This window comes from Zonotrichia albicollis, chromosome 2 (assembly GCF_047830755.1).
Source record: "Zonotrichia albicollis isolate bZonAlb1 chromosome 2, bZonAlb1.hap1, whole genome shotgun sequence".
Taxonomy (NCBI): domain Eukaryota; kingdom Metazoa; phylum Chordata; class Aves; order Passeriformes; family Passerellidae; genus Zonotrichia; species Zonotrichia albicollis.
Window position 1 is genome coordinate 103,484,450 of NC_133820.1, and position 24,078 is coordinate 103,508,527.

Here is a 24,078-nt window from a genome sequence, read left to right on the forward strand (position 1 = left end):
GAAAGAAAATGATAATATTTTCCCCCATTAAAATATTAACAGGTTTTTAAATGGCTGAGTTTTGGCTAGCCATCATCAATTCACAGGAGCAGTAACAGAGAAGGAGCCTGAAGCGCGCTTGGAAGAATGACAGGCTTCGTGCTTGGCCAGTGCTAGAGTGTCTCTTAATTTTTCACAGATGCTGCCAAAAGACTATGTAGCTCTATGAGTTTGTGCCTGCAAGACACTTCTAAACTTTGTTTCTTAACAGCCTTTCTCCTCTCAAAACAAGGCAGTGGAATGTTCTTTTAACCCGGTGTACAAAGCTACTGAACAGCCTGAGGGCTGGAGGGTGATTGACTGCACAAGTTTATACTGGAAATATGGCAGAAATATTAAGTATGACAGTGATTAGGCAGGCTAGATGGAATATGTGAGAATTCCTAATTTCATAAACTCGTAAGATAAGGCTACTACTAGGATTCCCCTCTAGATTCAGAAGAGTTGATACAGAGTGTAAATAGGTATTTCCATCATGGGTGCTTACATGAGCAGTATTCCCATCAGAGTTAGCAGAGAGTTAATCTCCTCTGGTTCTAGAGGGATTCCCCCAGCCAAGCTATGTCTGCTCTGAGGAGACCTGGGTCCCTCCACAGACTCTGTTTATTGTACTGTCTCTGCTGACTGCAATGAGTATTTATAATTGCTTTGCAGATAGATGCCTACTTTACACATGGACACCTATACTTTCTCTGCATATGTGGATCTTTTTCTAAAAGAGATCCTGCAGGTCATCTAGGGATTAAGGATTTGGTTCTGCAGTGCTTTGGAAAGTTCTGCAGGACTTTTGGGAAATGAATTGGCCTCAAAAAACTCAATGATATTTTTGTTAGATCATATGTGCCTGCTTTTGACTATTAAGTTACAGAGTGTAATATTATCTGCAGCCTAGCATTTTATGAAGTTTCAATATGAACAATTTTTTGGGTATCAAAAAATAAGTTCACAGAACAAAGTAATGAACTGAAAATGACAGTCAGTAGGCATAAAAAAAGTCTTGTTTCCATACAGATTTCAAAGATGGAATTGGTAGTTCTATTCTGTATCTGCACTTGTGAGCTTCATAGGTGGTATCAGACAGCTCAAAGCACATGAAAAGGACATGCTCATCACTACTTTTAACAGCTTTGCTAAAATCTGTCATGTAAAGGAATGGAAACAAAAGCTCTGTTTTTTTCTTTTGCAATGATTTCAATCAGGAGCACCTTCTATGAAGACAGCAGAATAACACAACTGTGAAACCACCAGAAGAGTAATAAGAGTGTGACTTATGTTCTCAAACTCTTGTGATAAGAGGGAGCAAACAATCAGCACAGTGCTGATGTGATAGAAATCTCTGTGGTTGATATCCATGGATTATACCCTGGGTTATTACCCTGCTGGGCATTGTTACTACCATGTGGCTCTGCAAGGCATGTCAGAATCCAGTTTGAGAGGAAGAATCAGAAACTTGTGGATATACCAGATAAATTATGTATAACCCTGCTGACTGGATTTGCTTATCACATAACACTGCCATATTTAGGAGGTTTGGGGCGTGCTGCTAAAAAAGAACACAAACCCCCCCCCCCAAAACTTGGCTTACTATACCTAAACCATTCTGTTTAATGTAAACATTGTGATCTATCTAAGACAAGGAACATCCAGGACAGGCTTGCTCTGTTGTGGCTCATTGCCACCTTATCCTGGCCTCTCCTTCCCCAGCTCCCACCCCTCCAGCAGTGTGTCAGCTGGGCAGGGATTTACTGGGAGGGGTTCTGGCAGGTGGATGTCAAGACAGCCCATGTAGCTGTGTTTTGTTTTGTGTGGCCTGGCCTCTGTGGCTGTGCCTTTGCCCCAGCTCTGCACAGCTGGAAGGTTTTGCCTGAACATCAGGAAATGCTTTTTCATTGTGAGAGTGAACCAGAACTGGCACAGGCTGCCCAGTGGAGTCACCATCCCTGGGATAATCAAATGCCTTCTGGCCATGGTCCTGAGCTGCAGGTGGCCCTGCCTCAGCAGGGAGATGGCACAAGTGACCTTGGAGTGCCTGCCAGCCTCAGCCACCTGAGATTTAAGTCCAAGACAGTCAGTGCAAACAAAAGTGCTGTTCAGTGCTTTGTGAGACATCAACTGGAGCTGCGGCTGCCTGCACTCACAGAAGTGTTAAAGTTCTTTCAAAGCAGCTGGTCATGACAGTGACTTTCAGGGTCACACAGAGGAAGCTAAGGAGAGACATGTAGCAGTACAGTAATCCTGACAAAAGTAGAAGTCTTGACTTTTCTCTGTTTGAGAAGTCTGATGGGGCTGCTAATCTACAAACAGTTCCTCTCCTGAAAGCCTCCCTGTCATGCTACAAAGTCATGTTTAGAATATCAAGAGTCCATACTGGACTCAGCAGAACCAGTGCATGGAAACCAGTGCAGGTCCTTTCTGCTGCTGCTCACTCAGTGTATACACACTGGGCACTTTCAAATGCTGGGAGGACATATGTGAAAAGAAAGGCTCTTGAGCTTCTCAATCTGCAGAATGAGCTCCTGCATTGTTCCTTCTGGTTAAAGTTATGGAAACAGTTAACACATTCATATTTTTGAAGACCACTGATCTAGACCATTGGTGTTAACAGATTACTACTACCTGATAGCTACCAACTCAGTTTTTGTGGAAACAAGGGTGTTCTCTCATCCTTCCTTTAGCCACCTCTGTGAAGCACTGTCCCTGGGTGTTGTGCAGGTAAGTGGGTAGGTGAATTTGGACAGGTGACTACAGTTGGTGAGTAGTTACATGACACTTAGATATTTATTCCTTCAGTCATTCCCAAAGTGTGGTGACTACTCCCTTGCTTCTTTCCAATGAGGAAACTCATTGCCACATCCTGGAACTTGGCTTAAAAATCCTCATATGAACATTGTGTTCTTTGTAAACTGGATTAATGGTTTGCTATTCCTTGGTTGTTGTTATATGGGTATTCCTTTTTTATTTTCATTTTATGTAATAAAAAATTTCATTTAAAATAGCTGGAAATCTATCAGTCCTGGTAAGATCCAGTTTAACTACCAAAGGTGATTGAAAAGAGTACCCATCCTTTCTTGAGTACTTTAGTTGATACTGTTTTTTTTATTTTTTCAAAAATTATTGAGAGTAGAAAAATAAGCTACTTTAAGTTATTTCTTTCAAGATATGTCCTTCAGATATGGGGGTGGTGGCTCACTCCCTTTTGCAATTAAGTGAATTCCACTGCATCTGCTCTGTAAAATTCCTGGCACAGCTTGTTTGGCATGTGAGCACTAAAAATCAGCTTATAGTTTTGCCAGGTGCAAGTATTTTTGAGTGATTCCCCAATACTGTTTAAGCTTCCCATCTTCTAATGAGAGTGAAACACCTGGTTGCCAGTGACTTCAATGTATTGTTCTGTTTTGTTTTGGTTTTTTTATTCCTTGTATAAATCAGATTTACCAAACCAGTGTTCTCCCAATCCTTGTCACAAAGAAGGGACCATCAAATGCGAGGATCTCAAGGGGGATTTCTATTGTGAATGCAAGCGTGGCTGGCAGGGAAAGAAATGTGAAAAAGGTAATTTGGTTTCATTATCTTTTATTCTTGAAACAAAGATATTTTGCGTTTTCCTGTATTCTCAAATGGTCACTGATGCTGTGCTGCACAATTCCAAAGTCACAGAACTGAGCCTAGGTTACACATTGTTCATGTTTTTACCCTTCTGGGAAACAGGTAGTTTTTCACATCAACTTTTTTGTTTGACTCTAATGGAGCTCAGATTGGTATTGGCCATGTAATCCAAGAAGTTATGGCCCAGCTTTCTGCTCCACCCCTCTGAAAGCAGCAGCAGAAATGGAGTAGTAGTGGCTTTTCAAGCAGAGCTGCATCAGCTGCTGCTGTGAGCCCTGTGCAACAGATCACAGACCACAGAGCCAGAGAAGCTGGCCCATCTTCCCATCTAGCATCCCTGCAGTGGGAACAATGGCTTCCAGTTGGCAAGCTGAGGTTTGAGTCTGATGACACACAGATTGATAAAATTAGTCTGTTGAAGCCTCCTTGCTAGTCTGACCTTATTCCATGTCCACTTAATTCCACATATTCCATTGGTGCATTTCCATCACCTCAAAAGAGAATTTCAGACAGAAGCTATTCGTTCAAGAAGGTCCAGCTGCCCACAGAGTTTTCTCTACAAGTTATCTTCCCTCCTCTTGTTTTCTGATTGCTTTGGTTCTTTTTCTTCTGCCTGCAAGGCTTCCTGTCAGGGCCACTGCTTTTTTGCTTGCCAGTAGTAAATAATGACTAGAATTGTATTCAGCCATTCCAGAATTGTGGCAACCAAGACAGCAGGAGATCCAAGCCTTTCTTTCTCATGTAAATATTATGATGAGTTTATAGGATCACTCAAGCATCTTATTTAATCAATTCAGAAAGCAGATCAGTCCGCATCCAGTTGGCTTTGAGAGCTCAGGCTCTTATCAGTCTGAAGCATATTTCCTTATTTTATTATAAAATGCCATGACATGCTGTTCTACCCATCAGCTAACTCTGGAGTGCCATAGACAAGCAGGGCATAATGAGCAGGTCGGGTAGATTGAGGGTGAAACTCAGGCTCTGCTGGACTTTACAGGCCTTTGCTGCCAATTTCAGTGGGGCACAGTTAAGCTCACAAATGTTCAGCAGGTTTGAACTTGGAACTTCCTCTCTTCTCATGAGTTCTGTAATAGTAACAATATAGCGTTCCTGTTTTATTTAAAGCTTTTGTCCTGAATTACTGGCCATAGCATAATTTTAGTACTTAGTTATGATATAAAATACATAAGTAGTTTGCTTCTGCAAACAAGTTTCTTTGCCTCCACAGTGACTAAAGATACTTTTATGTATTCTCAGAGCTGTGAAGGAGATACTATTCAGTTACAGATCCTTCTCTCTGCCCTTTGTTTTTTTTTTGTAAGTTAAACAAACTCGAGCTTATACACATGAAGTGTTTGAAAGAAATCTTTGTGCTTTTTGTTATCACTTATTGCATCTGTAATACTGTTTCTTGTTTGATCTTTCTCCTTCCCAATGCCTCTTGCACTGTGACCCTGTAGATTATTTACAGATGTGAGCAGCTGACTGTGGCACTTTCTTTTGATGTAGATATTGATGAATGCAGAACGCAGAACGGCGGCTGTAACCAGCTCTGCCTCAACAAGCTAGGCAGCTACCGGTGCTCGTGCTACAGTGGTTATGCTCTTAAAGATGGCAAAATATGTGAAGGTAAGCTTTGCTGGGACTCTCAGTTTGCTTCAGGGGGTTGCTTCATGATTTGTGTCTGTATTTTGGAGAGCTGGGCTGCCCTGAGCAGTCCTGCTCTGCTCCCTAGCCCAGCAGAATCTTGCTGGTAGCTCCTCTTAGCTTTACTCCACTGGGGTTGTGCTGGGTGCTCCAGCCAGCCTACATGCCTGGGCTTGTCAGCAGTTGGACCTTGATGCTCTTAAGAGCATAACAGAGGCGTGATTCACAGAGGATTTGTGGCTTGGATTGTGCTAAATTGGTTTAGTTGATCAGCCCTCATATCCTGACATTGCGAGGAGGAAGTGCTGGCCAGATGTGTTGTTATGATTCTTTCCAGTCTCACAGTGTTGTAGTATGTGAGCCATTTGTTTTTGTTTTGTGTGTTCCTTATTTTATTATTTTAGATTTGTATGTGTGCAGCAGCTAATGAATTCAGATAGATATAGATGGCTAAATTCACTGCAACTCAATATTTATAGGTGTAGAAAGGCCCTGGTGAAGTTTGGCAGCTATTTTACATACCAGCTGAGAACAGAAAATGAGGACCTGAAGTTTCTGATTGAAACTGCTGAATGAATTTACATAACCAAAAGTTAAGCAACTGAGATTTTAAAAGTGTTAAGAGACTGCATGCTGAGACAAACTCAGTAACTCAACAACAGGTGGCTGTTAAAGTTACAGCCACATCTTATGAAAAAAGAGGCATATATCCCTTAGAGATGGATGTAATGACATATTTCTAAACAATTTGCATACATGATCTGAACAATTTATTAATTCTACCAGCAAAAAGAAAAACAGCAAGATTTTGTTTCTATTTCACTTACACTCTAAAAAGTGATAGATTACATGGTATCCATTCCTAACCAACTTAGAAGAGCCAACTTCACTTTTGAATTGCCCTCTGGTGCCAGCCAGCATGGACAGGTGGCTGGCAAGGGGCTCACATATGTATTTGTTTTGCTGTGTGTGTACATTTGTTCCATACCCTAGTACTGTCTCCTAGAGCACTGTGAACACTGATATATAAGCATTCTGTCGCTTCAAGGTGTGACCTTCCAGCTGCTGAGATTACTGTCAGGTGTGGTTATTGATAGCTCAGATTTATCATTGCATTTTGACTTCTTAAATGTTTGTTCCTGTCATCGTGAGCATACACACAAAAGTTCCCTCTTGCCTTAATTTGTAGGCTAAGCTACACTGGGTACTCAGCCAGTTTGCTCATATGTGGGAAAATCAACAAGAGTCATGAGTAATTGTAATTTTAACACATACTAGAAAGCAAAAGTAAATATTAAACTCTTAGTACACTGCAAATGTTTTGTCAACACTGGGATTTTGCAGGGTATTAGTTAACATGTGAGGAAAACAATCAGGTTTTTTCATGGACTTCCAGTTCCAGTTCATTGCCTGCCCTTATGGCAAAACCCCACGTCTCTCTGGCATGGCTTGTTCTCTGGGACAAATTGGGCTGCTTCAGTTCTCCCTTGCCACCAGCAGATTCAGATCCTAGCTTTGTAAATATATGAAAATGTATTGTTTGCTTGTCTGAGGACACAGAGCAGAAATGTCTGAAGTGCCATAGGCTGAGTGTTCCTTCAGCATTTTGGATAAGATTCATGCTGCCACTCCCAAGTTTCTGCCTGTTGCTTTTTTAAACTTGCAGTTTCAGTCCCCTGATTGGAGAGAGTGGGTCTTTTTGGTTTTGTGGTAGTTGTGTTGTTTTACAGTTTTTCTCCTGGTTTACTTTACGTTGCTTTTTCCAACAGTGGTTAATGGCTTAAGGTAAAAAAGACCAACTGATTTTTGAAGCCTGAAGTCACTTCTTATAGCTAGCTAACCCTAAAAGTAGATTCTTAAAGATACTGGTTTTTTTCAGTTTTCAAAGTAATGCAGGGATCTCCTTGCCCTAAGCTCACTCTATGTGAAGAGTGAAGTGATTATACTCCTCTGAAGTTGGGTTGTTTAATTGCTTGTTTTGCAGACATAGATGAATGCACAGCATCAGCAGACATCTGTGGAGAAGCTCACTGTAAAAATTTAATAAGCTCATATGAATGTCTTTGCGATGCAGGCTACAAGTACGATGATGTGAGAAAAACTTGTCAGGGTAAGCACAAGAAATGTGTTAGCATTTATGATATAACTTAAATCTGTAGAACCCCAGAAATTTAGTTTTAGTAAAAGCTTTTTTGTTTTTTTAATCTTGCTTACACACTGGAGTTCTGCTCCCTTTCCCTAGTTAGGAGTGAGTTTGCAGTTTACAGTCACCTTTGAGTTCAGTGAGTTTGCAGTCACCTTTGATGACTGGAATTGAGCTGTACGAGCCAAAGTACTGAGATTGCTTGAAATTTCAACAAGTGCAAGATCTGGTGAAAGCTGAGAAGCATCTGTGCATGTTGCTGTCTCTTCGTAGGACAAGAAAAGTTACAAAGCAGTAGCTCTTTTTTCAAAACCTGTCTTGTGGTATTACTCTGAACTAGGAATTTAATATGTACTGGAACCATGCAGAGTTCTGCTGGCTGCACTGCTGCAAGCTTTCTCAACAGAGTAAGTTTTGGAAGTATTCCAAAACCAGCACTGTTCCCTGCCTTTTGTCTAAGTTAATTCAAATCACACTCCAACCCGTCCTGTTGGGCGTTAAGTGTTAAACTCTGCCTGAAGAGATCCCTGTGAGCTGTCACAATTTGCTTTCCTGCATTTGTTTGTGAAGAAGACAAAAAATAGCTGAAGAAAAAAAGAAAAGAGTGAATGAGAAACTCAGGTTTTATATGCACTCCCTGACTGCAAGGAGCAGAAGCCAGTCACTACAGGCATAGCAGAAGGGGCCTGAAGGGAGGAAGTGTTGTCTAGGAGTTAAAGCCCAGGGCTCTGCTCCAGCAGACAAGTAGTTGAGTTCTGCTTCCAGCCTTCCCACTGACTTGCTATGTATCTTTGGGCAGCTGGAATCTGTCTGTGAAAATAGATTTCACAGAATAAGCTGAGTTGGAAGGGACCCACAAGGATCCAAGGATAGAGTCTTTACTCCCAGCCCTGCACAGCACCATTACCAACAGTCACACCATGTGCCCAAGACCATTGTCCTAATGCTTATTGAGCTCTGTCAGGCTTGGTGCTATGACCACTTCTCTGGGGAGCCTGTTCCAGTGCCCAATCCTCCTCTAGGTGGAAAACCTTTTTCTAATATCCAACCTAAACCTCCCCTGACACAACTTCAGGCCATTCCCTCAGTTCTGTCATGTTTAAATGTTTAAACAAACTCAGTTTGTTTTACCTCTCTTCTTCGCTGATCTTGTGTAGATATAGATGAATGCAAAGAACAGCTCTGTGAACAGACCTGTGTAAACTCACCAGGGAGTTACACCTGTCATTGTGATGGCAGAGGGGGAGTGAAGCTTTCCCAGGACATGAATACATGTGAGGTATGTCAGCGTTCATTGCTGTAACTGCAGACAGACCTTTACTTCACAGCACTCTCCAATTCTCTTTCTGCTCTGTGAGGATAATAAGCACTCAGAAATGTGTTTTGATTATAGAACATCATACCATGTGTGCCTTTTGCTGTTGGAAGGAGTATTAAATCCTTGCACCTGGGGAGGATGTTCAGCGGCACTCCTGTTATCAGGCTGCGCTTCAAAAGGAAACAACTGACGAGGTGAGGACAATTGAGACTGGCAGTGAAGTGCTCTATCTGGCTTTGATGCATGCAAGGGAGTTGTTACAATAATAATTGACCCTACATTCATCATTATTTGCTTGGATTATGAAGTCCTGTTAGGCTAAACGTTACCTAAACCAGTAATTGAGAAAGGCAGCCTTGGCCACAGAGCTGTTAGGATAATTACTGAAATATATTATTGTACTCTTTATTCTTGGTGATGTTTTAAAAGCTGTACTCACATCTTAAGGCTTTCAGGAGTACATTAAAAGCTAGTGTATTTTAACAGAGCTTTAGAGCTGCTAGAATTGATGCTATCTGTATGGAAAATACTCTGTGGTTTTTGAACTCTGCATAACTAATTTATTTCTTGGCACCTGTGCGGTCAGACTTGTGGCTGAGTTCGACTTTAGAACCTTTGATCCTGAAGGTATCCTTTTCTTTGCTGGAGGCCATCAAGACAGCACGTGGATCGTGCTGGCTCTGCGCAAGGGACGGCTGGAGCTGCAGCTCAAGTACAGCGGCGTGGGCCGCGTCACCAGCACCGGGCCGCTCATCAACCACGGCATGTGGCAAACGGTGAGCCCTCGCCTGCCGGGGCCCCACCCCTTCCTGGCCTCTCTGGGGGCACTCATCAAGTGCAGACAGACTCTGTGCATTCCTGGGAAAAAGCTTCTCCAACCTGTCTGTCCATTAAAGGCATGCCAGTATGTTACACATGGCTAGGTGAAAATATTTTTCCTAAGAAATTGAAGTATACTTTATATCCATTGTAATATACACTGCATCTCTAATTTGCACAACCAGAGCAACCACTTGCACAAACAGTGCCTTTGAGATGTAGTAGTGCTAAGATGACTTCCCATCAGTTCAAGAAGATGCCCTCTGGCTGAGGGCTGGAGGTCAGATAAAGAGATCCTTCCCTCTTACTCTTCTTTTAAGAAAGTTTCCAAGTGTATTTGGTGTGGGGAGGTGTGTTTATTACTTTTGTTTATTCCTTCATTTGTTTAGTTACAGGCCTCAGATTTTCTGAGGCCTTGACAAATCTCTTATGCTACAGTATACTTTTTATAAAGTCTTCAGGCCTATTTATATAGAAAATAGACTGTTTCCCTTGTAAAGATATTGGGGTCTACTATAGCATCAGGGAATTCCAAAAAAGGTTGGAAGAGACCTCTAAAACCATGAAGGCCAACTGTCAACCCAGCAACACCACTGTAACCCCTAAAGCATCTCTTTATTGATACCATAATCCCAGAAATCTCATGAGATTGTATGGATTGTAAGGGTTCATATTCTTCTTGGCACTCTCACAGAACATCAGCTGGTGATTTTGGGAGCATTATGGTTGTTGCCATTTGTGCCAGTATCATGAAAAACGTGCTGCAGTGTGATCTAGACTACATGAGCAGTTTATACATGCTTTCTCACTTCTGCTTTTCCTCTCCTTTCATTTTTTCTTACTTAATTAGTTCTTTTAACTTTTAAATTGATGTGCCTCTTGGGGAGTGGGTGGGAAGTTCTCAGCTAACTCACGTATGAGACAAATGCAGATACTGGTAACTGAATCATTTTCTGGTTTACATTTTTTAGTATATAAAAGCTCCAAATTATACATTAAAGAAATAAGCAAAGTGGGAAAAAATTGTTTCTAATTAATAAATTAAGAAGGCCTTGAATACATTCACTATGAACCACTAACATTTGGTAATGCTTCCAGCAGATGAGGTGATGTTTGGTTCAGTTCCTTTAATGACAATGAAACAATTTTAGATTCCAAATGGAGAACTGTAGAGGTTCAGTGAAGTTGTAGATAAAATGTGTGACATGCTGTATCTTTACATATAGGAATGGCTTCAAGCCAGTTCTTACCAAATTTTATGGTGAGTTGTTCTGCTAATTTGAAATATGACAATTGTAATTGCCTGTAAAGAGAGGATGGTGACAAAAGATGTGAAAAGCAGAGTGGATGCCACTGGAGTGACTTGGGAGTCACAAAAATCAGCAGTTGTCAAGCTAACTCATTTAATAGAGGAGCTAACGTACTTGCCAAGTGCCTGCCCTCATTATAAGATAATTACAAACTAGCCCATACTAGTTTGAGGGGGACACAGCTGAAATGTGTTTTCTTTTTTCAGGGAGAGAAGGCAGTGGGATGAAAGTGTCATGTTTAGGCAAGAATTAAATGTCTCCTGCCAGCTATCAGTGTCAGGGCTCTTATCCCCAGGTACCATCCTAACCAAGGAATTGCCTGGCCGAGTGGCTGCAGCAACACACCCTGCACATTTTCTGATGGGTTATGCAAATCCCCCCAGAAATCCTTCCTCAAGGCCACGCAGGAGCCACGCTGATGGGGGGAGGCAGAGGTGTCCCTGCAGCCAGGGGTGCTGCCCTGTGTGTGGGCTGAGCAGTGCCAGAGGCACAGATAGTATGGCACAAGTGCAGGAGGGGGCATCGTGAAGGGCTGCCACAGGAATGGACCTGGAGCAGGTCAGTGGCCATAATTCTGGTCACTGTCTCCCAGAGTGAAACAGTGCTGATAGTGCCCCAAAGCAGAAGCATTTACCCACGGATGAACAACAGCAGGAGGAAGGAGCCTTTAGTCTTTTGATTGCCTATTTTACACCTTTGAGACCTGGGACCTTGCCTGGTTTGCTGGGGGGCTGTTGATTTCTCCTTTCTCTGCTGTATTTTCTTCTCTCTTGCTTTCACCCTAGAGATACTTGGCTCTCTTCTGCTTGACATCTAGTGTCACACACCTCTAAATGCCATTTAATCTATATGGCTGAGTGATACAACTGTAAATATGTTCCTACATTTTATCCCCTCTCACATTTCTCCATTTCTCTCTCTCTGGCATGGTTTTTGATTTAGGAAATCCTTTTTAAAGATTTCTTTTTACTGTCTCCTATTATAAAACATGTAGCCGCACATTTCATTTTGAGCATGGACTTGTGTGTGTACTTTGCAGCCTCACTTTCTCTGAAACACACCCCCAACAACCTTCAGATGTCACAGGCTTAAGTGCAGTTGTGAGCTTTAGTCTGCACTTCAGTATGCACAGAATCAAGCCCTTAGTTTTGGCTAGATCTTTACCAGAGGACTTTGGATACTGAGAGAACTTCATATGGGTTTTGAGAAAAGAAATTTTACTACTTAACTTGCAGCAGATGAACAAACAACAACTATTTAAAAGCAAAAGATATGAAAAAGCACCAGCTGTGTTCTCATCTCTTGAGCAAAAGTTGCATACCTTCACTGAAATACAATGGCATTTTTAAAACTTCATGCCAATATTTCTACCTAGGTATTTTCTCTGGTGTTAATCCTTCCTAAAATATTTTGCAATGAGCATTGAACTAGCATTGAAAACACAAACAAGCAAACCTCAGGAAAGACTTTCAATGTGGTTATTTGTGTGTAATGCAGCTGGATGAAGTGGCACGTATGAAATTATGATAGAGAATGCACTTGCCTTCAGTTTGTTTTGCATTTCCAAAAACAGTCATCATTTTGTCTTATTTTCAGTGTTCAGTTTAGTCCTGCTCTGAGGGCACTGTCTGGTTGGCAAAAATAATAACTTACCTGCACTGTTAAATGTCAGGGCTGAAAATTAAGCAATCACAAGATTGGTATTTGGTTGTAACCCTGCAGCTGACTGTAGGTCTGTCCCTTTTCAGTGCTGTCCACTTGCTTTTCAGCAAACAGTGGGCAGGCTGGCTGTGTGTCATGAGCTGTCCAGGGCATGAGTCCAACACACAAAGCTGCCTGCCCTTGCTAAAGCATATGGGAACCCTTAGCTGTGAGAACTGTCCTCCTGAATCTCCCTAAGCCATGGTGGCAGCAGCAAGCAGCTTCTCCTTGCCATAGGAGTAGGGAATTGTAGCAGGATGCTAACTACTGAAAGGCTTCCTCTTTTGGTTTATATGTGATGGTAGGGCACCAGCAATTCAGCTTTGACTATAAGAAGCAGGAGCTTAAACAGCCAGAGGGCATTGTAAAGTAGGCAGAATGTAATTTCCTAAACTGGAATCTGTTGAGAATTCCCACAGGGATTAACCTCTTCTCCTATGGAAGTTTTCACTGATTTTGGTTTGCTTGTATTAAAGATCAGATGCAGCTAAGAACTCAGATTTTTTTTTAATTTATTTATATGTTATTACTTGCTATGCAATCTAATAAAATTTTAAAAGGCCCTGAATTCTGGTGGGCACTGCTACTGTAAGTAGCAGTGTTTCTTCAGAGCATGGGCACTGCTGCAGCTGGCTATTCCCAATTCCCACTGGCTCTGTGTCTGCCCAGTGGCTGTGCCAGGAGCAGGGAGATGCTCTGTGCCCGCTCCCTGTGGCACTCCACAGCCTGGAGCATCAGGGCAGTGGTGACCATGACACTGGGCAGAGGTGTGTGAGTTTTTGGCTGCACAGCCTGTGGGCTTATGTTCCCACACACTGAATGGGCTTCACAGCCACCCAATACTCAGAAAGAGCCTGTTTGAGACTGGCTGGTGTGTCTCCATGAAATGCAGTCTGGAGATGTAGGTGCTGCTTTAAACAAGCAAGCTGCAGACAAATAAATTCATGTTCTGTAGGATGTGGCATAGAGCAACACAGCAGGTGGAAACAGTGCTGTAGCAATATAAACCAGATTGTACTGGAATTCATAAGAGAAGAAAAAGGTTCATGAGAGGAGGAAATTCTGTGAATAATCTTTCCTACTATCAAATTCACTTAATCTTGATTACTGAAGACTGCAATCCAAAGGGAGTGCCCAGGTACAAACCTGCTCAACCCCTTTATGTTCTCCTTTATGTTACAGCCACAGAGCAAGAGCTCAGAATGGCTGATAAGAGCAATTTGGAACTGCTAATCAGAATACAGAGAGAAGGATGCTCAGGACTTGGCCTGCTAGCAGGGAGAGGGCAGGACATGTCTAAACATCCTCTGAAACAGATAACTGGTTTGTACAGCAGCTCACTGATAGAAGCTGCTTCTGGGTGTCCCAGGGAACAGAGCTGTACAGATGAAGAGTGAGTAGGTGGAGTATCTGTCATAGAGTGGGAAGAAGATTATGAAATAGTGGAGGTGTGTTCCTTTCTTCTTTACAGAAGGATTGAAATTGTCTTCTGCCACAGCCACAGAGCACCCCACTGGTAGCAGGATCCATGTCCAAGGCAGCAGAATCTTGGCTGCTGGCCAGTCTGGTGCATCAGCTTTGGGCTTCACCTTCCCTCCCTCCACAGAAGCTTTATAGTGCTTCTCTGTGCAGCCTGATCATAATCAAAATGATGAAATCTTTTTGAATTTTCAGTGGTAATAGAATCTTCCTAGAAGTAGCTTTTCAGAGACATGGAAGGAAAACTTGCAGTTGCTTTTTTGAGAGAAAAGTTATTGCCTATTACACATTTTTATTACCCTCTCAAAATTTCCACTCTGTGTTGTGCTTTTTGAGGAGGTTGATATTAAAAGACTGGGTCTGGGAGGCTTCTACATTATCTTACACTGATCCAACAAAAGACATCTTGTTTGTTCTTCCAGCTTTTCCTTTCACAGGCAGTTGCAATAGGAAGTTTCTCATTAATAACTCATTATTGCATTTACATTTTGCATAAAGCAACCTACAAAAGTCATGTATTTAATCCACTCACATTTTTCTGTAGCTGTTTTGAAGTAGATGGACTGTCTTCACCAATAAGGTTAATCACAGACTACTTTCTAGAGTAGATTTACATTTCAAGGTGGAATGTAACTTAAAAGGTGAACAAAGAGGCTTGGGGACTGAAAATATTCCTTTATCTTGGGGATTTCACTGTGGTCTGTCCTGTACCTGCAACTGCAGATACTAAGTTCTATTCGTACTTAATAACTCAATTTCGAATTTTACTTTTTCAGATCTCTGTTGAGGAACTTGAAAGAAATTTGATTATAAAGGTGAACAGGGATGCAGTTATGAAAATTGCTGTCTCAGGAAACCTGTTTACACTGTACAAGGGAGTGTACCAGCTGAATTTGACAGTAGGAGGCATTCCTTTCAAAACAAAGGACCTTATTCTACCAGTAAGTGTGGCATGATAACTTGCGTTCCTTTGCATGCCTGAAGGGCTTGAGTTCATCTTCTCTTGGGGTAATGTAGGTCCTTCCTGAGAGCAGTTCAACCTGCCCTGAAACAGGTGGAATTATCAACTTCTGGATGCAGCTTTCTGCCCATAAGCCAGTAGCAAAGTTGAGTCCCCAGATGTTTTGATTGGTAAGTTTGGGTGAGATGTATCCCACCTGCAGAGTTAGGGCACAGCAAAATTGGAGCACATGACAAAATCCTCAGTGGTCATGCTGGCTTGGAGAGCAGGAGTGGCCTGGGGAGGGGTCAGTGGCCACGCTGCTGTGTGAGGGTGACACTGTGCCCACTAAGTCTGGAACCAACATCAGGGGCACTCTTTGTATTGTGACCAAAGTTTGTTCTTCACGTGTAACAAATACAATTTGCTGCATTTGTTTGCTGTGTCACTATTGTGAGAGCCAAGGAAAAACAAAAGCTTATTTTTCTTTACTTCCTCCTAATTGAAGTAGATACAGCATATGAATAAAAGTTAAGGCAGTCCTTGGGTAAGATTGGATGATTGCTGTGTTTCTGGAATAGCTGCTGCTCAGGCTGGTTTGAATGCCCACCACCAGCAGAGTTGGCACCTTGAAATCCAAATTTGCATCTCTTTATTCCTAAATTGGGTGACAAGCTTGAGGCTCTGTGACTGGGAGTGCAGCAGCTGAGCCTCACAGCTCCTGTGCCTCACAAGAAGTCATTCAGGGCCACTGCTTGTCAGAAACAGTAAGCCCAGGGTGTAGTCAGAATCTAGGATTGAGGGCCAGAAACTCCTCAGGTTTTTATCTTGGCTCAGACACTTAATTCTCTCTCTCCTTCACTAAACTGGGGGCAGTGGTGTTGATTTAAAGACTTTGCAAGGAGCCTTCTCTTTACAAACTGACTCCCATTTTAATGCTGACATTAGGTACAGGATAATACATTTAATTTAATGTTTTATTAAATGGTTTATTATATAATGTATTATATATTAAAATTAAATTTAAGACATTTAATACATTAGGTACAAGATAGCCTAACTAGAAGCTGGAAGGAATGAGGTTTGTACAGAGTGGTGTGCCAGTCTTGTGGTGCAGGCACCCCTCCTTGAGCCAGAACCCAAAAACTCATACGATGATCAGCTCCAATGTCTGTCTTGTGTTTCATGCAGGCTGTTTGCAATGACAAAAAGGATTGGGATTTCCAGCCTTAACTTAGCCTCCAGCATTTGCAGTGCTGAATTATGGAGCTCTGGCTACAGAGCTTTAGAAATAAGTTGTATTAATGATGGGCAACACATAGAGGAGCTTACAGAACCAATACAACCAAACCAGCACCTGCACTAGCTAATGCCCTTCTGGCCTGTGGAGACAAGCTGAGCTCAGGGGAGTTTCCTGGGGAAATACTGACCATTCACTTGCTTGGGATCACAGGATTCTGGTTGCTGCCTCTTGATTTGCATAACACATCAAAATTATTTCTACTGTTGAGGATGATAATATAACTGAGTATTCCTTTGCACACAATTCCTCGTCACTGAGCAATCATTTGAGGCATAAGATGCTGCTTTATCTTCCCAGATCAACCCTCGGCTGGATGGCTGCATGCGGGCGTGGAACTGGCTGAATGGGGAGGACACCTCCATCCAGGAGACCATAAAGATGAATGAAAAGATGCAGTGCTTTGCTGTAGCAGGACGAGGCTCCTTCTATCCTGGCCGAGGTTTTGCTGTGTTCAATCTTACTCACAGTAAGTAGGCTGGGATTTTTTGTTTCTGACCTGTTGTCCTGCCATTAACCATACCTGGTTAATGAACAGTGTTAAAACTTAGGTGTGTGCCAGACTCACTGTAGATTGATGCAGAAAAGATTAAACTTGTGGTTCTTGTCAAAGGAAGGCTTGTAAATGATAGTTCAAGCCAGTGCAAATATGGCCAGCAGGGATTAGGTTCTTTCTGTGTAGCTCCAGTAACACATTTCACAGCCAGACTGGCTCCAGCTCATCCTCAGCCTTAGAGGCTTTGCACCTCTCTGTCAGCAGCTTAGGTGCTTCCAGTCCTTACCATTGTTTCCTGCCCAACCGGGAGACCTGAAAGCCATACTTCTGTATCTTGAGATGATGATAGACAGAAAAATTGAAATTGTCTATTGTCTTGGATTCACTTCTAATCATGGGCTGTCGTTACTTACACTTGGGACAAATGCAGTAAGCATATTTCTGATAGAAGCCAATGAAATTGGCATACAGTAATAACAGGTTTCAAATCAAACTCATCCATACTAATGTAGCACTCAGAAAGTCACCTTTTATTGTTCTAGATTATTGTGTTTGCTTATCTGTGTAATCAGCTGTCAATATTTCTGAACCCACACAAATGCTGACCATTTATTTTAGTATGGTGTGTAAGTCCTGCTCTGCAGGAGCCATCTGTTCAGTGTTATGTGGATTTTTCTGCTGTGCCATGGTAAATTAGGGAGTACCAGGTGTCTGTCATATTACTTAGCACATGGATTTAAAAGTTCCATAGTAAAGACAAGGCAGCATCTAAAATGCAGGTGAAGTGCAGATAAGGCCTCAGTACCTGCATTTTTTTTCAAACAATCATTCTCTTTTTTTTTTTTTTTTCCTTTGCAAGGGTAAGCTCTATAAAGAATGGATTATTGTATTTCAAGATGTGGTGAAGTAGCAAAGCTAATAGTCCTGTGAAGGGAGGTTACAGGAGCACATTGATATCTTTCTTTGCAGCCTTCATTACCTTTTCAATTATTAGGGCACTGAGGCAGTAAGTAGATACCAGAAAATTTAATTCAGGGTGCAAGAGGTGAAATAAAACATGCCACACTTCTGAGAGATTGGTGATCAGGAAGAGTTTGAGTAGGTGGTGAGTGTAGTATGCTTATACAATTTTTGAGTTTAATACAGGCTTTCATAGAAATGTTTCCTGCATGTCAAATTTCAACTCAGATTTCTCAGTGATCTTTGGACAGACTGGTTCAAAAACTGGTTTTCAATTGACCTATCTTGCAGCAGTTCTTTGAATGTGTCAGATTGGCAGCCATGGGAATTTGACTAATTCTTTGTGATAAAAAGCTTTATGTTATCCTTTGACATTCTAAAACCAGCAGAATGCGTAAGGTATCAAGAGGAAACTGATGCCATTTTCTTGTCCAATTTTATGTTCAGGTGCTTTGGAATGATTTTTTGTAAAATAAAAAAAGATGTGGCAGTCCCTCCAGATGCTCATCTGCCTATGCTCTTCTCCAGGGAGAAATTGAACAGCTTACCCACTTGACACATTGTCCAATGAATTCCTTTTTCTGCAGTGCAACCTTCTTCTGGAAATGAAACCAAGACAAATTGGGAAATTGAAGTAAATGCTGTAATTCAACCAGCAACAGATACTGGTGTGCTGTTTGCCCTAGTTACAGAAGAAGCATCTGTCCCTTTATCGCTGTCTCTGATTGACTATCACTCCACAAAGAAACAGAAGCAACAGGTACAAACAAGTATTTTTGTAGAGACGTTTCCTTGCTGTTTCCTGGTAACTGGAAGTCCATTTCAAAACCAGCTGTCAAGTTTGATGCCTGTTTCATTATTTGTCCCACCTGTTCAGAGCACAGTCTGAAACAACAGTGCTTGCCTGAAGTTCTGCCTCTTACAGGTGTGTGTCAGATGCTAATAGGGAGCTCTTTGCAAATGTGGCCTAGGTAAAAGAACTGCTCTCTTGAATGCAGGCATATTTTATTTTCTGGCACAGAAACTGTTTAGTGCCATAAACTATGGATTTCTATTCTTGCTTATCAGTAGCTGTCCCAAAGTAGCCAAGAGACAGGCTTTAGGTGTGGGAAAGGTGCTGGGAAAAGCCAGTCATAGTGGAGTGTTGAATTGCATTCATAACAAAGGGCTAAATTCTGGCATTCCATAAGGGTAAGCCAGGAAGGATTTCACTAAATCCCATGAGCCAATTTTCATTTATAGTACAGCAGCTCCAGTTGGTTTGTCCCCAGTGCAATATAATGACTTCTGCAAGACCCACTAAGAACTCTCTCTGAGAAAATAGTTTCAAGAATTAGTCCCACTGGTTCACTGGTTTTTTCATCTGTGCAAATGAGCTCAGAACACAATCAGCAATAGTAATAAGCCTAATTCTCTGAAGGCTCTGCAATATATTGGTAATAAAGGACACTTTGGGCTCATCTTGGTACTGGGTAAGTGTAGCTAGGTATTTTTCTGCTCATTGACTGTTTTTCTTTCTTTCTGCTGCTGTTCAGTTTGTCATCGTGGCTTTGGAGAACACAGTTGTGTCCAGGCTGGCAATAAATCTCTGTGATAAAAAGGAACACTCTGTGGATGTCCTCCTCAAGAAAGATCACTTATCCCTGAGGGTAGATGGGCTAGCAGGAGAGAGTGAACTGAGCATCTCTGAGTTGGAGGACAATCTGTCCATCCTGGAGAGCTCTTTGCAGTCAACGAAGACATACGTGGGAGGATTGCCAGGTGAGCCTCCAGTTTTGTACCATGGACCACAGACTTTCAACTCGCTTTGCTGAGCTGGGAGTCAGGAAAACTGTTTCTGTTCAAGCTGTGAGAGTCCTTCTCTTTCTGCTTTAGCAGGCCTTGTCTGCAATGCAGGAACATAATGGATCTGGGGTTGCACTTTGCTTGAGTGATTGTGTCCTTATGAGGGCAGCTGGAAGCAAAAATATTAAGAGGAGGTTTTGCTTGTTCAACAATAAGAATTATTTAATCTGAAGGATTGCTGTAAACTGGGTTATTACCTTAAACCTGGTAAAATCCGTAGGAGTTGGGCTACAGATTCTTGCAGTGCTTCATTAATGTAATGAATCCATGGGAGCCCTCCTTGAGGGGAGGACTAGAGCCTCAGGGGATTTTGCCTGAAGTTTGGGAAGCGCAGTGTGGGGATTGTCCCTGGCTGATGCTCTTTGAAGCAATCACAGCGTGGCACAGTTAACTGACTGCCTCCCAGCCAGGGGCGGGTAGGGCACAACCAAGGGGTTAACACCATTTATAGTGTCTCTGGCTTTTCAGCACAACAGGGTTTCTTCTGGGAGGTCAGTCTGCTCCTCTCTTCTGAACCTGTAAGATCAAACTTTCATCTGAATCGTGAATTTTGGCCAAGTTTGGGAGTTTGTTTCTTGTTCTGCCTGAACAGGTTTATCAGTCCCTTCTGCTGAGGAATGCTATTAAAGGAACACTTATGTCTCTGATGCACATGATGCCAGCAGCTAAGCAAAATCTTGCCCTTACTTGCCCAAGCAAGGGAGAGGTACAAATGTTGGCTTCTAGTGAGGTGCTGAAGCAGTCAGGCTGGAACAGGGTGGCTGAGGTGCCACACAGTACACATGGTGTGGCTGTCCCCACCATGAACAAGAGTTTTTTGCTGAGGATTTTTGCTGATGATGCAAATGGCTCCCAGTCACACCTGAAAGGTGGAGGCCACATACTCTGGGACATCCACACAGTGGCAGGAACAAGGCTGAAATCCCAAACGTGGCATTTTCTACTCTCAGATTAAATTATCTAAGCTGGCCATTGCACAGGCAAGAGAGGTTGCCTGCTTTCTTTTAAGCTGCTCTCAGGTGCCCAGTGGAGATTTCCACAGCTCAGAAATCATCCAATTCTGTCACTGTGCAGGTTCTCTGTGGTTTAGACTACCTGTGCAGGGTGCAGCCCTGGTTTTCACTGCCATGGCCGTGGCAGCTCAGGCCCAGCTGGCTGCTGTAGGTTTAGCTGCTATCCCCCCTTTGATCTGTCATGCTTAGCAACAGGAATTTCCGCCAGCACTCTGCTTTTGCCATTGAGAGGAACCCGGCACTTGCTTGAGAAACACTGTCATTTGCCAAATAAATAAACATTTCAGCACTTCAGTTGGATTAATCACTCTGGGTTAAGTAACAATACCAAATGGTCAGAGCTAAGTCAGTTTGGCTCATTCAGATTTTGAAAACATTACGTAGTTTTTGGTTTTTCCGTGCTTCCATACCCTGTGGAAAAAACAGTATAGTGGTCAAACTTCACCTCTTTATTCCATTTGCCACAAAGAAAGAAATAATTCTGGATCCAAATATGTATTAAGTCTGATCCTAAGGACAGCTAATGTTGCAAATGTGGAAGAAATACTACTTAGAGTTTCAACAGATAAGAGGAAACATGTAGACATTTATTACATTTTCTATAGGCTTTTCAGTTCTGGCAAATTCTAAATTATGTAATTTATGTGATGCATAGATGATTTTTCCGAAACTATGCATTCCACTAGGTGAACAAACCTTTAAACTAGGCTTTCAAATCTTTACATGACCACATTTTGGACAGATCCATTTCTAGTCAAAACAGAAAATTAAATATTTCACATAGTTTACAATACAATGAAATTGTATTTCATTGTATAAATTATTGTATTTTTACAATAAAATGAAAAAAAAAAATCCTTTTTAATCTCTTACAAATCTATCTGAAAGCCCACACTGTGTTTCAGTCAGCTCTGTGGCACATGTGACAGCAATCTGCTTGACTCCTTAGATGAGTCTTCAAGTTGTTAAGTCACAACTTCAACTCTTCTGACTCAAAATTTAATTTACATTCCTGTAAGGTATTACAACAGAGATGCTGCATTCCTTCAGCAGACTTTGCAGATAAACTTTGGCAAATGGAGGGGAATGGGAAATAGATAACATCACTAAATAAAACAACTACTGAGCAATGGTAGCTCTCCCCCAGGAAGCTGAAGAGGTTTATAGTATTTCTTTGTGGCTTACAGATCTCCCACCAATGTTCTGTCTCCCACTCAGTCCCAGATTCTGTCTGAGCTGTGTCTGAGCACATCAGCCCTGCATATCTCCAGGCAGAACACTTTAAATTTCATATAATCTTGGGTCAACAGGACAACCTACTGTTCAAGTTGTCCTTGCTTCAATGTAAAGATAAGTGATTTATTTAGCCACCTGAATCACTGGGAAGTTAAATATTCTTTGAGTTCATTATTTTCCATTGCACAACCAGTTAGATTGGGTCAGCTTTGGGTTGTAAATAAACTAAAGATCTTTGGGGAAAGGTAGAGGACAGAGCTCATGTAGATTTTCTTGTTGTTATGTTACTGTGTTGGGTTTTTGTTTGTTTACAGTCAGTGTGTATATGATATTACAGAAGTTAGTAGTAAGACTGACTAATTTCCTCAAGTCTATTGGATTGTACTTAGTGTCTTCTTCCTTGCCATCTGTTTTCTGTCTCTGGTAAACTGATTAAAAGAACAGTGGATCTCCACAGTAAAAATTAGCCTCATTAGTCTGACCAATTCAACTGATGAATTCCAGCACCTTGCTCATGAAGGCCAGCAAACTTCCTGTGCTCATACACAGCAAAACCATGTTAAAGATGAGTCCAGCAAGTGGCAGAGGCAGCACATGGGAAGTGCTTTCCTGTCATAAAATTCTCTCCGTAATATTTTGGAGGCTATTTTGAAGAGGAAGAGCATTAGAGGGAGGTCTAACATCTCCACCAATAACAAAGCAGAGGGTTCGGAGATGGAGGGGTGGAAAGCATGGGGCTGTGTGAGCACATTGTGCCACTGCAGTGAGGCTGTGCAGCACAAGGTTTCATCCAGGAGGCCTTGCAGAGGCACAGAGCAGCTGAGGAAGGGTTCAGCCTGGGAGAAGGGCTTTGGTGCACCAGAACAGATGGTGTTTTCCTCATGTCTGGGATTGGGCTCTTGCCTTCTGGCAAGGGGGCAGGGGAGGTAGAAACACCAGCATGGAAAGAGGTGAGCGTGAACTCATTGAAGCAATATCCATCTGAGCCTAGGCAGGGCAGGTGTTTATTTAAAGGCAGCTGTCAGAGACATTTATCTCCCCTTTCCCACAGACGTTCCTGTCACCTCCACTCCGGTCACCGCCTCCTACCACGGCTGCATGACCCTCAAGCTGAACAACACAGCACTGGACTTGGATGAGGCTCTCTACAAGCACAGTGACATCACCTCACATTCCTGTCCTCCAGTCCAGGAGGGTCAGTAGGTACCACTGCAATGCGAAAGTTTTATACTCAGAAACTTTCAGTGCTTTTCTTTTTTTAAAAGATATAAATTATTCAGATCTACCGCACTGCGTGTATAGTTTCTCTTAAACACTGAAGTTATGTAGAAGCTACTGATCCCTATGTCAGATTGATTATTGAAATGCTCTTTGCTTTGAGGTTTAAAGGTTGTAATATATTTGTAAATAGTTCAGAAGACTAATATTAAATAAATCAAAAGTACAGAATGTACTGAAAGTGAATACTATCTTTAGGCTGTAAGAGACAGTTTCATCTGCAATGTGGGAAACTTGGTAATATATGAGTATGGACTGGAAGAAAAATAATAATTCTGTATTATTTTTTATTACCAAACACTGCTTTCTGATGTGCAAAATATGAGAGAATAAAATATTTACATACAAGTTTTTAATTTACCTGTACTGAGATTATTCTGTATTCTGGTGTCTGGAGGTTACACCGGGAGAGGGTGGGGGAGAGGGGAAGGGCTGCTTTTTTTTTTTTTGGAGGTTGAGGGTTGGGGTTTATATGCTTCCATCAGTGTTTCATATCTTCTTAGCTGCAGAGCAAATGGTGGCTGCTATTCTTATTGCTAGAGCTTCTCTTTCTGGTACCACAGAAAAAAGACTCAGTTGTGACCTTTAGAAAAACTCTTGGTCAACAGAAAATGGAAAATGAAGTTGGGTCAGCAGGAAACATTTAGAAGGAAAGACTCAAGAAGTTGAAAGCCATACAGCTTTTGTGTCAATAGCTGCTGGAGTAAATGATGAGGTGTTGAGAATTGGGGAATATTATCTGGTGATGACATATTTTTGCTGCTGCATTTTTGGTTGGCTCATTCAACTGTGAGCCTAGTGGGAGCAGAGAGGCTTGAGCTGTGAGAGCTAGCCAGGCTGAACTGCATGAGGTGAGAATATCCATGGAGATTTATGCAGGAAAGGTTTTAGAGCCATAAAGTGTGTTCAGCTTTTCAGCTATCCTTCTGAAGTTGGGATGGGCTTTGC

The 24,078-nt window shown here is 42.0% G+C and overlaps 1 protein-coding gene across 1 annotated transcript in view; it reads left to right on the forward strand.

Annotated features, from left to right (window-relative positions):
* GAS6 (growth arrest specific 6) overlaps positions 1–23,490 on the forward strand; it is a 40,105-nt gene extending 16,615 nt beyond the window's left edge. The window contains exons 5-15 of the mRNA XM_005487991.4: positions 3,469–3,591; positions 5,155–5,274; positions 7,277–7,402; positions 8,593–8,714; positions 8,829–8,947; positions 9,340–9,529; positions 14,839–15,003; positions 16,603–16,771; positions 18,346–18,518; positions 19,294–19,519; positions 22,904–23,490. Of these exons, the coding sequence (XP_005488048.2) occupies positions 3,469–3,591; positions 5,155–5,274; positions 7,277–7,402; positions 8,593–8,714; positions 8,829–8,947; positions 9,340–9,529; positions 14,839–15,003; positions 16,603–16,771; positions 18,346–18,518; positions 19,294–19,519; positions 22,904–23,055 (1,685 nt within the window). The 3' untranslated portion in view covers positions 23,056–23,490. The remainder of the gene's footprint in view (positions 1–3,468; positions 3,592–5,154; positions 5,275–7,276; positions 7,403–8,592; positions 8,715–8,828; positions 8,948–9,339; positions 9,530–14,838; positions 15,004–16,602; positions 16,772–18,345; positions 18,519–19,293; positions 19,520–22,903) is intronic.
* Positions 23,491–24,078: the final 588 nt, after the last annotated feature.